This window comes from Fundulus heteroclitus, chromosome 12 (assembly GCF_011125445.2).
Source record: "Fundulus heteroclitus isolate FHET01 chromosome 12, MU-UCD_Fhet_4.1, whole genome shotgun sequence".
Classification (NCBI taxonomy): Eukaryota; Metazoa; Chordata; class Actinopteri; order Cyprinodontiformes; family Fundulidae; genus Fundulus; species Fundulus heteroclitus.
The window spans coordinates 318,426-333,202 of record NC_046372.1 but is presented as its reverse complement, the minus strand read 5'-3'; the positions used below and the strand labels follow the sequence as shown (position 1 = coordinate 333,202).

At 40.7% G+C, this 14,777-nt stretch overlaps 2 protein-coding genes across 2 annotated transcripts in view; one reads left to right on the top strand and one right to left on the bottom strand.

The window, feature by feature from the left end:
• Positions 1-14,777, top strand: part of iqgap2 (IQ motif containing GTPase activating protein 2) — a 58,194-nt gene that overhangs the window by 32,257 nt on the left and 11,160 nt on the right. The window contains exons 15-27 of the mRNA XM_036143588.1: positions 176-339; positions 4,835-4,925; positions 6,819-6,986; positions 7,673-7,815; positions 7,897-8,067; positions 9,699-9,782; positions 9,928-9,999; positions 10,092-10,161; positions 10,373-10,581; positions 10,755-10,907; positions 11,032-11,195; positions 13,414-13,638; positions 13,791-13,931. Of these exons, the coding sequence (XP_035999481.1) occupies positions 176-339; positions 4,835-4,925; positions 6,819-6,986; positions 7,673-7,815; positions 7,897-8,067; positions 9,699-9,782; positions 9,928-9,999; positions 10,092-10,161; positions 10,373-10,581; positions 10,755-10,907; positions 11,032-11,195; positions 13,414-13,638; positions 13,791-13,931 (1,855 nt within the window). The remainder of the gene's footprint in view (positions 1-175; positions 340-4,834; positions 4,926-6,818; positions 6,987-7,672; positions 7,816-7,896; positions 8,068-9,698; positions 9,783-9,927; positions 10,000-10,091; positions 10,162-10,372; positions 10,582-10,754; positions 10,908-11,031; positions 11,196-13,413; positions 13,639-13,790; positions 13,932-14,777) is intronic.
• On the bottom strand, positions 335-3,495 carry f2rl2 (coagulation factor II (thrombin) receptor-like 2). The gene is made up of 2 exons (XM_012861320.3): positions 3,089-3,495; positions 335-2,412 (listed from the first exon to the last, which is right to left on the bottom strand). The coding sequence occupies exons 1-2, from the start codon at positions 3,150-3,152 to the stop codon at positions 1,367-1,369; spliced, it is 1,110 nt and encodes a 369-aa protein (XP_012716774.2). The 5' UTR covers positions 3,153-3,495; the 3' UTR covers positions 335-1,366.

The following is a 14,777-nucleotide window of genomic DNA, read 5'->3' as shown; positions in this document are numbered from 1 at the left end:
GGTTCTGGTTCACAAAACAGTATTTTTCCTTTGCTAATGACATCTTCCCCGTGTTTAATAACGTTTTTAAGCATCCAGGTCCAAATCCAGTTGTCTCAGATAGAGAATCTGCTCCCAAAAAGATAAATTCATGGACTTGGAGTGCGCTGAGAGTGTTTTTTTCTCGTTCTTTCAGGTATCATCGCTATTGCAGAGATCAACGAGGCGCTGAACTCAGGAGATCCTCAGCAGACCCTTGCAGCTCTGCTTCTCCCTACAGCCAAGCTGACGGGAGTAAACCCAGCCACAGCGAAGCATTACCACGACCTACTTCATTATACCAAACAGCTTCTCTGCCAGGTAACACCACTGTCATTTTAGTTACTGCATTTTAGAGATTTTTACAAACTTGCATTTAGTTCTTTGAAGTGCATATGAAAAATAGTTTGTTAAAGCTTTAAATCAGCAGGTGTCTTGTTGTTTTCCAACAGTTTTCTCTTTCTTAAATGTAATAGTTTATATTCTGTCTTGTATGTCCACATTTCTTTTAATTCTCCCACACGCGAAAACCACATTTCTACAAAACATTAAACTGGAAGTAATGAAAGTATGTTTGCTCAGACAAAGAAGCAACTGTGACAAATCATGCAGTGACTGTCGGTTCGGATTCATCTGCGATTTCCATTCCAGGTCCAAAAGGTGCGTTTCACCTGCAGGAACCTTTTCAGAACCCAGGATCATTTTCTGGGGTAGTTTTTCTCCCTCCTGCTTTTCCACTGTAGGAACCAGGTCCAAATCACATAAATGCAGAAAATAGTCCTGCATGGGAAATCGGACCCTGGACTAAAGGTTGAGCTTTGCTGTGGCAGCATGCAAAACATTTATTACTGGTTTAATTTAACCAGCATTTGGTTCAGTCATCTTCCAGTTACAATACTCAGCAGCTCACGTGTTCTATTTACTTAAAGATGAGATTTATGCTGTGCAGAAACGTAATCTACATAAACAGCCAGGTTTTCATCAGTCGGTGTAATTAAATCATTAAATGTGTTTCACTTGGTGAATTGAGTTACTGAAATAAAGGAACTTTTCTTAATAGTACTCTAATTTATTGAATATAACTTGGTATGTCGTGCATGGACATGAGATTATGTTTGCCTTACAAATATTTTTCCCCCCTACACATTGACATTACAATGAACATTCTGATTCAATAAATATTTCAGCTCTTTTGTCTCCTTAAATGTTGCAAATTCTGTCTTCACTGAGTTTTCAAGGAATATTTTTACAGGTTTTGAACTCTCGGATGTCTTGCTTTATCTCTCTTCTGTATAGCAGTCCAGGATATAGTCTGTTTTTCTCCCCCTTATTTAGAAAATGTCCAGTGTCACGTTAAAGCTGCTGGCCGGCGTAGAATCCAATCAAGGGAGACAAATTGTAGCTCTGAGTCTGCCGTCTTGGAAAGAAGCATGCACAGGATGGGATCCAGGCAACTGTGGAAACAGCAGAGACAGATCGCTAATCTATAGTATCCATAGAGCGTGTCGTCCCCGCTGGAAAACAGGCTGATGTAGTGGGCGCTGTGCAGGATGCCACTGGGGAAAAAGCACACCACGAAGACGACGAAAACCAGGGTGCTCACTCTGATGAAGGGTCTCCAGTCGCTGCAGCTTTTTCTTAAGTGGGAAACCACGGCGATGTGGGTGTAAACGCAAACCACGAAGGGAAGCAAGAAGCCCAGAAAAACGAGCATCAGTCGGTACGGCACCAGCGGCGAATGTGAGGGCTCTCCTAGCGGCAGTACGTCATGGCACGTAGTAATCCCCAGCTCTGGGATGTGGTAGCTCTGCCTGACCAGGAGCTCGGGCACGACGGCAGCTCCATACAGGAACCACACAACCAGGCACATCCACAGGCTCAGGCTCGTCTTAGCCATCCGTCTGTACAGAAACGGCTTGACCACAGCCAGGTAGCGCCTCAGGCTGATGCACGCTATGGTCTGAGCCGAGCAGTAAACATTCCCGTGAAATAAAGCCGTGACAAGCCGGCAGGAGATTTCCCCGAAGATCCAGTTGTTTGCGTTGAGGTGGTAGTGGACGCGCAGGGCGAGCGAGAGAACGAGCAGCAGGTCCGACAGGGCCAGGTTCAGGTACAGGACCACCGTGGATAGAGTCTTTGTTCTGAGCCGGAGTCTGAGGAAGGCCAGGATGTAGGTGTTGGAGGGGACACCCACCAGGATGATTATGATGTACGATAAAGGTATGATCCAAGTGCTGAGGGCCCCTGTGGTGTATGCCGTCACTGGCCCCTCGGGGTCCACATCCAGGGGAGGATCGGTGGTGTAGTGGAAAAGGTCAAGCAGCTGGTTTGTGTAATTAGACCGTCTTGGGAAGCCGTAAAAACTCTTTGGTGGCGCAGTTATCTTTCCGTTTCCTGTTAAAGGAAAAAAAAAAAAACATTTACATTTGATTAAATAACCCCTGAAATTACTGAACCTCAAATTGTTTTTTTTGCTCATAAGCTTATGCTGTTTATGGTATCTTTATGTTTAAAGGCTAAATAAGCCCAGAATGATTCACACCCCTGGCAGATTCGGATGTAAAAATGGTTGTTGAACCAAGAGGTTTACTTCTGATTGGAAATTTGACAGACATCTCTAAAAGGCTACTAAAACCACGCATAATCAGTATCATTTGTAAAAGAAAATGTTTGCTTTATTTGTTTTCAAAATGATTAATACCCTTCAGAATGACGAATGGAGAAATCTTCATTGGCAACCAAATGTTTTCAAATTGCTGACGGGCTTTTTGCCTGTTTCCACTGATATTGTGATGATTTCTGAGCTTCTGGTGATGAGTCTCTGAGGTTGGAGGGCCTCTTTGCCATCACCCTCATCATTAGCTCCCTCCACAAATTCTCAATTAGATTCAAGTCGGGACCCTCTCCAAAACCGTCAATATTTCCAGTCAGTAGAAGCACGATTTAAAGTGTTTTTACTTTAAAAACATTCTGCCAGGTATATAAATAACTCTGGGTTTAACTGTAATTTTGACCGTCTGTGAAAACCGTCACTATCCTTACATCTGAATAAACATCTGAATAAACTTACCATTGAGCTGACTGGTCTGGGCCACCATTAGACAAAATACGAGTCCTCTCAGAAGGTCAGCCATTTCACTTCCACACCAATTTTCCCGCGTTTCCCACGGCGTCTGTTCTTCACTCCGCTTGATTGTGGTTCTCTTTAGCAGTTCTCCGCCGGAGGAATTTGCCCTCTTGCATCTCTGCAGCTCAAGCGGCGGATAGTTGTTTGCGCTCGAGCTCAGCTCTTGGTTTGGGTTTGATGGATGCTTAGTTGTGTGCGGTGCCGCGAGCGAGTTTCCTGCTCAGGTCTGAATTCCCTGACGCCTGCGTCACAAACTTCCCCCTGACTCACAGTGGTGAGGAGGGGCTGTGTGCCGCTCTGTTGACTGTGGACTATAAACAAGTGGCGCTTTTTAGCTAGCTTTTAGTGAGTTTGGGTTGCTTAAAAAATAGATTTTCTGTTTTTTAAGTTAAGTTTGTAACTTGTAAGTTTGTTTTTTAATTGTTCATTTCTGTTTCTATAATGGAAACAATATAATCCAAGTTAAAATGATTTAAAAAAATTACTTGTTTGGTGTTTAAAAATATGTATTTCTTATTTCAGTGGAGTGTATCTTTAAGGAAAAACCTTTTAAATTTTTTTGGTTATCCTTTTGTATACTTCATGTTGCATACGATGTAAATATGTAGAGATTTTAACGTTTCCAATCAAATTAGATGGAAGGCTTAACAAAACCTTTCGCCTTGAATTTGTGCGTTTGTAGATGTATCGCTCAGCTTTTCATGTTAAAGTTGAGTTTGTTAAAGTCGATAAACAAACCACATCTGTTAGATGTCTTTGTTTTATTGCAGTAACTTCCTTTCTGTGTGTGTGTGTGTGTGTGTGTGTGTGGGGCGGGGGTCTCTCTGGTCAAGGAGCAACCTCTGACTCCTACAGGGATCTCTAAAATTAGCCTGAGAGGAAGCGGAGCCGACAAACTGTGTAAACACGGTTTGTAGCTGTTGGGATCGACGACTACCCGTACTCTTTTCCCTCTCTTCTCATATTCCTGTTCTGCAGAGATTGTGCCAGTTTTGTTGCTGTTTTCATCACCAACTTATGTAGTTTGATCAAATCAGTTTAAGTTTGTGGCCGATTACCAGTTTTCAGTAAAGTTTTAACCTTCACTACTGATTTTAGCAGATATCAGTTTGAAAATATCAGTTTGCACATGTGAGAGAGTTGATATCTAATAGTTTTGTTAATATTTCGCACAGATAGCACTATAAAAACAACAGCGTCTGTCTGTATTTCCAAGATAATAAAGAGCCTTACTTAAGTTCTGAGATTGTAAAAGGTTTGCCAACATTTCCACATCCATCATGTGCCATGGCAGGCACAGGTGGAAAGCTCAAGGGGAGAAAACTGGACAGCTTTTCCGTACTTTCTGGCTTTCTGGTTATCTACAGAAAGCCTCCAGCTTTCTGAATGAACCGCAGGCGTGTCTTGGCTTGTTGTGGAAAACACAGTTTCTATTTACATAGTTTCTACATTTTAAACACCAAACTGATGCTGAGAATGTCTAACATTGAGTCTTTACTCAGTAACAGCCTCCATGTGTTGCCAATCAAGACCAGTTTGCGTCTCTGACCCAAGCTGTAATAGCTAAATTTCATTTATTTTCAAAGTTTATTTAAAATGTGTTTTAGTGAAATATTATGATTGATGTTTAATTTGATTTCTTTCCTCTCAACACCAAAGTGATCTTAATTTTTTCTCCCCTGATTACAGACTTCTGGAGATGAATCTGCGGTGCTCTGGCTGGACCAAATCCAGGAAGCTATCCTCACAGCCAATCAGGACGAAGCAGAGGCCCTGACAAGTATGCACCAGCAGTTTTTTTTTATTTTTTTTATCTCTCTCATGTACAGTTCAAACCAGAAGTTTACATACGGGATATAAAAAGACACATAAGCGTCTTTTTTTCTCTCACTGCCAGACATGAAATCTGAATAAGCCTTTCCTTCCACAAGCTTCTCACAAACGTTTGCAGGAACTTTGGCCATTTCCTCCTGACAGAACTGGTGTAACTGAGCTAAGTTTGTAGGCTGACTTGTTGGCAAACGCCTTTTCAGCTCTGACCATATATTTTTCAATAGGCTTCAGATCAGGACTTTGTGATGGCCGCTCAAAAACATTGACATAGCTATCCTTAAGCCACTTTGGAACCATTTATGCTTCAGCTCTTTGTCCATTTGCAAGACCCATTTGCGTCTAAGCTCCAACTTTCTTGTTGATGTCTTGAGATGTTGCTTCACGATTTCCACATAATATTCTTTCCTCTTCATGCATTTATTTTGTGAAGTGCACCAGTCCCTCCTGCAGCAAAGCAACCCCACATAATGATGCTGCCACCCCCATGTTTCACAGTGGGGCTCTGTTCTCAGGCTTGAAAGCTTCCTCCTTCTTCCTCTAAAAGTAACAATGGTCAATATAGCCAAACAGTTCAATTTTAAACACAGGACATGTCTCCAAAGATTCATTCCTTGTTCCTGTGTACATTTGCAAACGGTAGTCTGGCTTGTGTGTGTTTGCTTTGGAGTAATGGCTTCTTCCTGGCAGAGTAGCCTTTCAGCTCATGTCGGTGCAGTAATCGTTTCACTGTGGATAATGAGACACTCTTACCGGCTATTTTACTTTTTGTTCTTGGGTTGGTGTGCACATTTCATACCAATGCATGTTCATCTCTGGGACATAAAACCCGTCTCCTTCCTGAGCATTATGATAATTGGTGTTCATACATTCATTAAATAGTTTGAACAGATGAACGTGGCACCTTCAGGCGTTTAGAAACTGCACCCAAGGATGAACCAGACTCGTCCACACTTCTCTTCCTGACATCTTGGCTGATTTCTTTTGACTATTCCATTATGTCACACAAATAGGCGGCGCGTTGTAGTAGGTGTGCCTTTAAAACATCCACAGGTGTCTCAGATCAAGTCAAATGTTGTCAATAATGCTGTCAGAAGCTTCCTAACACATGACGTCACCATCTGGTCGTTCCCAAATTGTTTAAAGGCCTAGTGGTCTTAGTGTATGTAAACTTCAGATTAAGAGGAAAGTAATAAAATATTGTCAAAAATAATCATTCTGTTATTTAGCAAGTACAAATAATTTTGGTGATTCTACCAGACCTGATATAGGAAAAGGTTATTCAGATATCATGTCCGACAGTGAGAGGAAAAATCAGAATCAGCTTTAATCGCCAAGTAGGTTTGCACTTACGAGGAATTTGATTTGGTATTGATGGTGCAGACAAAAAATAAGAATACAGTAAAATAAGAAGTAAAAGGATATATACACGGGAGCTGTATACATTCAGCAGACTGTGTGTCAATGTAACGCAGAAGCTTGTAAGCTTGTAAAAAAGCTTATGTTTCCTTTTTATATAGTTTATGTAAACTAGTTTCAACGGTACATCTAAACTAGGTGAACTAATTGTTGGTTATTTGTCAGTTTTTGTCTGTGTTCGGCGCACTTGAGTGTTTACAAGTTCGTTTCAGTTTTGGTTTTGATAAAATACACCAGCGTATAAATTATTCTACATTTTATACACGTTTGTTAAATATTTGTCATTTGAAACGTTTTGTGTTCCTGACTCTTTGGGATTTTACTGTCCTCACGCTGGTTTGTGTTACCCAGCCACGTTTCCTGCTGTGGATCTTTTTCGGTCAGCGTTCTCACTAAACAGCTGACCTCTCTGGTATCTTTTCAGTGGCTGGAGCTGTTGCTCATATTAACAGGACAGTGGAGGAAGGGGACCCCCAGAACACCTTGCAGGCTTTGCAGAGTCCAAGTGCAGGACTGAGAGCGGTGCATCCGGACTGTGCCGACACATACCAGAGTGAACTAGCACACAGACAAACAACAAACGCTAGCAACGGTAAATGTGCTGGACGGTTAATCACATTTGTAATATAATTTCAATTTTAAAAAACGGAATTAGCAAATTGTAGATGTATGAAGGTTTTGGCTACAATTAATGGATACGACATGTCCTTTAGGCATCAGTAATGTGTTTAAAGTGGGTTTGCCTCCACATGGAAGGGAAGAGAATTGCAGTAGTGAGATAATCTAATTTCAAATTGTTTTAGAGTTTATAAAATCGACATTTTAAAGGAGCGAAAAACGGTAAAGTATTTTTATGCTGCTTTAAAGGTTCTTAATGAGATGAGTTGCTCTGTTTCATTCAAATTGATATCAAATCAACGTGTGATCTTAGAATTTAAAGACGGATTTAATGTGTTTTTCATATGTAATCCTTTTGGTGATGAGTATTTGAGTGTAAAAATAAAAACTCACTAATCTACAATATTCTAAGTGCAAACAAAGGTGTTTTTTTATTAAAAGGGTTAAATTAGTTTAATTTGCAGGAAAATATTCATAAACTTTGCAAGATTATGAATGTTTCGGTTGTCAAAGGATTGATTTAATAAAAGTTTAAAACTTTGCTTTTAGGAGCCTCATCAGTTACCTCTGACCTAGATTTGATAGGAAACAACTTTATTATCTTAATGCTGCTGAGGCCGTGGGAAAATGTAAAATGGAGGATTGTTTTCCTTCTTGCAGGCAGCAGCGATGGTGTTTGGGTAAAACACAGCATCAAGGACAGATACGACTACTTTTACAGCCTGGAGACGGGGCAGGGCAGCTGGGAAGAGCCGGAAGGATTTGACCAGAAAGCTGCGCAGCTCAGCAAAGAAGAGATCCAGGTACTTCTGCTTTATGCTAGCAGCCGTTATGGTCTGATCACTACTTTCAGGACTGACACAACGTTTTCCCCTTTCTGTCAGAATGTAGTCAACTGTGTGACTGCAGAGTACAACAGGGAACAGCTGTGGTTGGCGAATGAATCGTTCGTCACGCAGCTGCAGGCCAGGATCAGAGGTTACCTGGTCAGAAAAAAACATTCACAGAGAATGGAGTATCTACACCAGCAGGAACCACAAGTAGTTAAACTCCAGGTATGAAATATGAGGAGGCATCTCTACTTTCATCATTTAACATGTTAAAGTGTTCAAAGACCACAGGATGAAGCCCAGAGTTCCTCTTATGTGCTTTTTAGTTTGTGACAGAAAAATAAGAAGAATATATTTGGGTTATACTGAAGAGGGCGTCATGTTCGCCATTACACTAGAAGACCAACGTATACAGTCCTGGTGAAAGCTTACTTGTCATGAGTTTTTGCCTCTAGGAAAACACTTGATCAATCCTGTTTCAGGGTGAAATGATCAAACAACAAACAGTTACCTTAAAAAAAAAATCAAGAACTGGGTGCACAAGTTTAAATGCAGATTTAGCAACACACAGACTCCTGCTGATACTTGGTTAAATGTCCCTCAGCGATTGGCAGATACACCATCAGGAAGCTTCTGGCATAATTCTGGATGAGTTGACCGCTCCTCTTATCACAAGTGGGTTTGGGTTGCAGATTACTTTTTTTTTTTTTTAAATTGGTCTGTTTTTATGACAAGGATGGAGCCAGCTTTTAGGTCCAGATGATACATCTATAGTAATGGTTATGTGTTGTATTTTAATGTTACCCATGTTTTCATGTATATTTGCGGTTCAATCTCCTGTTGGAACTTCCAGCTGTGTCCACTTTCACTGGTCTTGTCGTTAATTTGAGTTGAAGTTGAAGAATTTGGAGATAGTCCTTCTTTTATTATTATTCCATTCACTTTGTGTAATTGAGCAGCACAAGGTGCAGCTAAAGATGGGCCGTAGGGACTCAAAAGTTTGTCTCAAGATTTTGTGGTATTTATTGTGATAATGATAAAAGAAATCTACAGCAGTCTTTTTTTTTTGTCAGTCGATTGGCTTTCTCCTGCCATTTCTGACTCCACTGACCATATAATCTTTCCACAGAAGGTCTTTAGGTTGTTTGTGTGGGTAGCTGTAAATTTAGGTCAAGCTTCATGGTGTCCCTTTGTAACCGAACGCTTTTCTTTTCCTCTGAGGTTGGCGATTTGTGGTTGGATGGTTTATTCTTGGACACAGGTGGTTTTGCCTTCAGAACTGTGGTCCCAACACACATCAAAGCTGGGGTTCAAATAGAAAAAAAGCAGAATGACATTCGACTTTGGCGTTTGTTCATAATTTATGGACTACACCTTAAAGAAGGATCTGTGCCAAGAAAACAACCAATTTTAAACAACTTTATTAATTCTGTTTAGAAGAGTGTTCAAATATTCCTCCATAATTACTTATTTGTCTGTACAAGGCTTTTAAAATTGATGAAAGTATGTTTTATTATATTTTTAACCTGAAAAGGAACAGTTGAAATGAGTAATTCATACCCATAATGTGTAAACCTTTCTCCATCGCAGTTGATTAGACATCTAATAAACGCTCATTATTCCTGTGTGGGCTATTGCACCATTTATGAATTGTATATTTGTTACATTTTACATACAACTGATAAAGTTGTTTGTTTTTCTAGGATTAAAAACCAACATAAACAGTACTACACTTATTTAAAAGACGTATTAAAGATATTCTTGCCAATCCAAGCTCCCCAACCAATCATGCGAAGCCAGGCATTAACTATTTTAGATGGTTTTACTTTTTTAAACACGGTTATTTCTTTTTTTAGGCTTGCTGGAGGGGCTATAGACAGAGGAAAATCTACATAAGGAGGATTAATTTGCTTCAGAAAAGTGTTGCTTCTGTGATCAAGGTGATTATTTTATTCATTTTATTGTCTTTTAAAATGACGTAATGACGTAATTAATCAAAACCTACAAAAATCACAGATATCTTGAAAGTATCTTTTATTTGTACTGACTTGATGAAACAGTGTTCATTTCATACATCTGTTTTAGATCCAGTCTGTTGTGAAAATGTGGAAAGCAAAACGAAAGTACAATCAACGGTTGCAGTTCTTCAGAGACCATGTGAGTAATCCTCGACTCGGTCCGCAGATCTGTTTCTGAATTCCCTTCAGTTTTTCCTGCTGCTTACAACAATCTGCTCTCGCTGGGTTTAGGAGAAAGAAATTGTGAAAATCCAGGCTTTTCTAAAGGCGAACAAGGCAAGAGATGACTACAGGACATTAAGTGAGTCAAAAAATGGATATATATGAGATTCACGTTTGAATTGAATTACCTGAAATCAATAAAATTACAAACTGTTCTGCTGTCTTTATATCCACATTTACCGGCACTCTGATGTTGCCCAGTATTTGAAGAACACCTGCCTGTAAAACCAATAAATGCTCGTCTGTAAGTTTTAAAAGAAAACCGCAGTTCTCGTTTTTGTCACTTCTAGCTGGCGCCAGTGATCCTCCGCTGTCGGTGGTCCGAAAGTTCGTCCACTTGTTGGAGCAGAGCCCCCTGGACCTGCAGGAGGAGCAGGAGGTGACCCAGCTCAGGGAGGAAGTGGTCACAAAGATCCGCTCCAACCAACAGATGGAGAAAGACTTGAACGTGATGGACATCAAGATCGGCCTGCTGGTGAAGAACAGGATCACGCTGCAGGTCGAGAGGCTTTTCATGAAATCGTTGAGTTTGTGCTACGGCTTGAGATAGAGACGTTTAACATGCACCTCGGCTCTTCTACACACGTAGATGGCTGGACGGATGAGGTATAGGGTACTCCATCTTTTTCATTTGGGATTCCTAATTTTGGGGGGGGTTGTTTTGTTTCACAGGATGTTGTTTCACATAATAAGAAAATGAAGAACAAGAAAAATAAAACGAGTACAGATGACCAGACTACTGGAGATGGACTTGGGATTAAAGGCCTTAGTAAGGGTAAAAGAAGGAAACTGGAAGCCTACCAGCATCTCTTTTATCTGCTACAGGTAAGAGGTGCAGCACGAATACATTCAAGCTGGGCAGTAGCAGAAAATTGTTTAGATCCGTTATCTCTGAGATTTTCTGTATTAGGGCAAACTAAAACTGTTTCCCCCCTCAACCCCGTTTCAGACCATTCCATCCTATCTGGCTAAGCTGATCTTTCAAATGCCCCAAAACAAGTCTACAAAGTTCATGGACACGGTGATCTTCACTTTGTACAACTACGCTTCCAACCAAAGAGAGGAGTACCTGCTGCTCAAACTCTTCAAGACTGCGCTGGAAGAAGAGATCAAGTGAGAACTCAGTGGATAGTTGAGCAAAATGTTTAACAGTGAATTACTTGTCAAGATAGATCGAAGGCTGATCGCGTAAATAATCAGAAACGTAGTCAGTGCAGGAGCCTCTATATTAGGGCAGAGAGGCTAATGTATAAAAAAGAAATGTGAGGCTGTGAATCGCTTGTGCATAATTGTGGATTGTGGGCTACGGTTTCCTGGATTGAACACATTTATTATAGCGACGTTATCAGTGTCTTTTAGGTTTAGGTAGTTCTATAAAGGCATGCCGTGATGATGTGCTTCCACAATTTAGGACCACATTTACTGCGTAGGAGGTAAACCTGCCTCTCCAGAGCGTTAATGGTGCAGCTGCTCCCCATGCAGCGTTTGTGACACCAGGAGCCTTCAGTGGGAGATTAATGATGCACACATTTTAGGCCCCTCTGGAGGAAAACTCCAAGGGTTGTGAAGAATAGATTAATCAGGCTTGGATCGACGGGAGGAACTTGGATAAGTCACGTCATATTAGCCTGTGCACGCCTGTACAATGCTGCACCGGACAGCGGGGGTTTAATTTGACGCTCTGCAAAAAGACAGAGATGCAAAAAAAGTGGTGTGATATATTTGACAACTTTGGTTTGACTCAACATGTCAAACAAGCAGCGCCACAATCAAGGACACACTCTGGACTTGATTATCAGTGAGGGTGTAAATATTTCTCTGCAATTGATGTCGCCCTGTCGGATCATTTCTCTGTTATCTTTGAAAGTACAGTCTCTGTCGACTCACTTAGCAAAACAGATATTGTAACACAACGTTTATTTACAGACAACACAGTAGAAACCTTCAGTCAGATATATTCCTCCACCTCACTTCAATCCTATAATACAACAGATGAGTTAGTAGATAATTTCAATGAGCAATGGAGTCATTATCGACTCCATTGCTCCCAGTAAAGTGAAGGTAGTCTCTGGGAGGAAGAAATCTCCATGGAGAAATGCCCCATTTGTGAGATTTGAAAGAAAACGTTGTCGTAGAGCTGAATGTAAATGGCGTAAAACTCGACTTCACGTTTATTATGAAATCTACAAAGAGAGGCTGCAAAGCTATCACCCATCACTAAAACATGCATTATAGGCTATTTGCCTCTAATGTCCACCTGTTGTCTATTCCATTTAAACAACAGAATGTGAAACTGATTGTTAGTCAGTGTTGCTTCTTAAGTGGACAGAAGTGTGATTGACTTGGAGTTACATTGTGTTGTTTAAGTGGTCCCTTTATTTTTTATGGTGTGTACTTCTGTTAATTTATAACACATTAAAGACCTGTTGTTGTTGTTGTTGCTCCAGACCACTCAGATCTTCTAGTTCTGGTCTACTCTGAATACCCAGAACCAGAACCAAACATGTAGAAACAGCATTTAGTTCCTATGCTCCACAAATCTGGAACAAACTTCCAGAAAACTGCAAATCAGCCGAAACACTGAGTTCCTTTAAATCAAGACTGAAAACCCATCTTCTTAGGGTTGTTCTCAGCCCATATTAACTCTGACCAACATATTTGATGTGTATTGATGTTTTCACCTAATAAAATTTAATGTTTGTTACAGGTCTCACAACCAGGGACCGGTTTGATGTGTTTGAAGTTTCAATGTTTTCATGATGTAAAGCACTTTGAACCGCCTTGCTGCTTAAATGCGTTTTACAAATAAACTTGACTTGCAGCGTAGTGAACGGATTTTGGTTCTAAGGCCGTCAGACGAAGGTCTGACTTTATTCAGCACTTCTAAGGTGTGACTGTTGAAAGGTTATTGGCAAGTAGATACAAAGAAGTTGCAGAGACTTTATGTGAGAAACTACATTTCTGGTACCATCTTTTATTTATAGATGTCAAACATTCTGTGAGCGAGGCGTGAGAAACTATGTGAACAAGTGTAATTCCCAGCGTCCAGATTTCTCAACATTAACTTGCTCATACCCTGGGATTGGCCACTAAAACGCGCGATTTCATGAATTAGATGTTGAACTTTTCTGCTCCAATTTTTGATAATAAATGTAGTTGCTGTTCTCTAGTGGCATAAAACCCCAAAAACATTTAAGAGCTTTTATAATTGCAACAAAATATCTCAAAAACATCCACATTAATTTATTTTTTTAATTCAGATTTTTTATTTTTTTTTGTAAACGGAGGCATCATTTCCAACATGGCTCTTTTTTTCTTCCTTCTGTCTCAGTTCTAAGGTGGATCAGATCCAGGACATAGTGACGGGCAATCCCACAGTCGTCAAGATGGTGGTGAGCTTTAACAGAGGCGCCCGAGGCCACAACACCCTCAGGCAGCTGTTGGCTCCAGTGGTCAAAGAGATCATCGATGACAAAAGTTTGGGCATCAACACCAATCCTGTGGACGTGTACAAAGCCTGGGTCAACCAGCTGGAGACGGCGACCGGAGAGGCCAGGTACTCATTTGTTAGGGTTCAAGTTGTGGTACATTCTGTCTTATCGCCTGCCTATCAGGAAAACATTGTTTCTAACCATTTAGATTACAGAAATGATCAGCTATTAATGCTCAAACGATAATTCAGACTCGCCTCCCATTGCTGCCCTCTAGCAAGCTGCCCTACGACGTGACCCCTGAGCAGGCCATGTCGCACGAGGAAGTACGCAACAGGCTGCAGGCCTCCAGCGTGGCTCTGCGGGCCACAACGGATAAGGTGTTGAGCTCCATCGTGTCCTCGCTGGACAATATCCCGTAAGTTTCAAGGTCTGGCAACCACGGCCGTCTTCTTTTAGCTTTTGTTTTCTGTGACAAATTAGCATGTTTGTGACTGTGTATATGCCCGTTACCTGGTAAGGCATGTGTATGTATTTAGGAGTTGGATTTAAGTCTTATACGCACAGGATGTTCTTTTTCTGCCCTTCCTTGTTAAAGAAAGGTTAATAATCATGAATAAAATTTTGCTTATATTGCATTAGATTTTTTTTTTAATTTTGCTGAGCATTTAGCAGCATTTTTCTATCTTTGTTTTTTTTTTTTAGCTTTTTCAATAACGCCAAACATTTTTGGTCTCAGTGTCGTTTTAAGGATAGAGCATCCTTTTAGCACAATGGTTTATTCAATTCAATTCAATTCAATTGTATTTATATAGCGCCAATTCATGAAACATGTCATCTCAAGGCACTTTACAAAGTCAAATTCAATCAGATTATACAGATTGGGTCAGATTATACAGATTGGTCAAAAAAAAATTGCTATATAAGGAAACCAGTTGACTGCTTCAAAGTCTTGACAAGCAGCATTCACTCCTCCTGAAGAAGCGTAGAGCCACAGGGAGAGTCGTCTGCATTGTCCATGGCTTTGCAGCAATCCCTCATACTGAGCAAGCATGAAGTGACAGTGGAGAGGAAAACTCCCCTTTAACGGGAAGAAAAAACCTCCAGCAGAACCGGGCTCAGTATGAACGGTAATCTGCCTCGACCGACTGGGGTTACAGAAGACAGAACAGAGACACAACAAGACAGACAAAAAAGCACAGAAGCACACATTGATCCAGTAATCTGTTCTACATTAAATGGTGGGTGATCTGTCTTCTCTGGA

Bases quoted from the DNA above. Each gene is read 5' to 3' on its own strand.
- f2rl2 (XM_012861320.3), bottom strand. From the start codon at position 3,152: ATGGCTGACCTTCTGAGAGGACTCGTATTTTGTCTAATGGTGGCCCAG. The intron at 2,413-3,088 runs GTAAGTTTATTC...TTCCTTTAACAG, and splicing joins CCAGACCAGTCAGCTCAATG to GAAACGGAAAGATAACTGCG.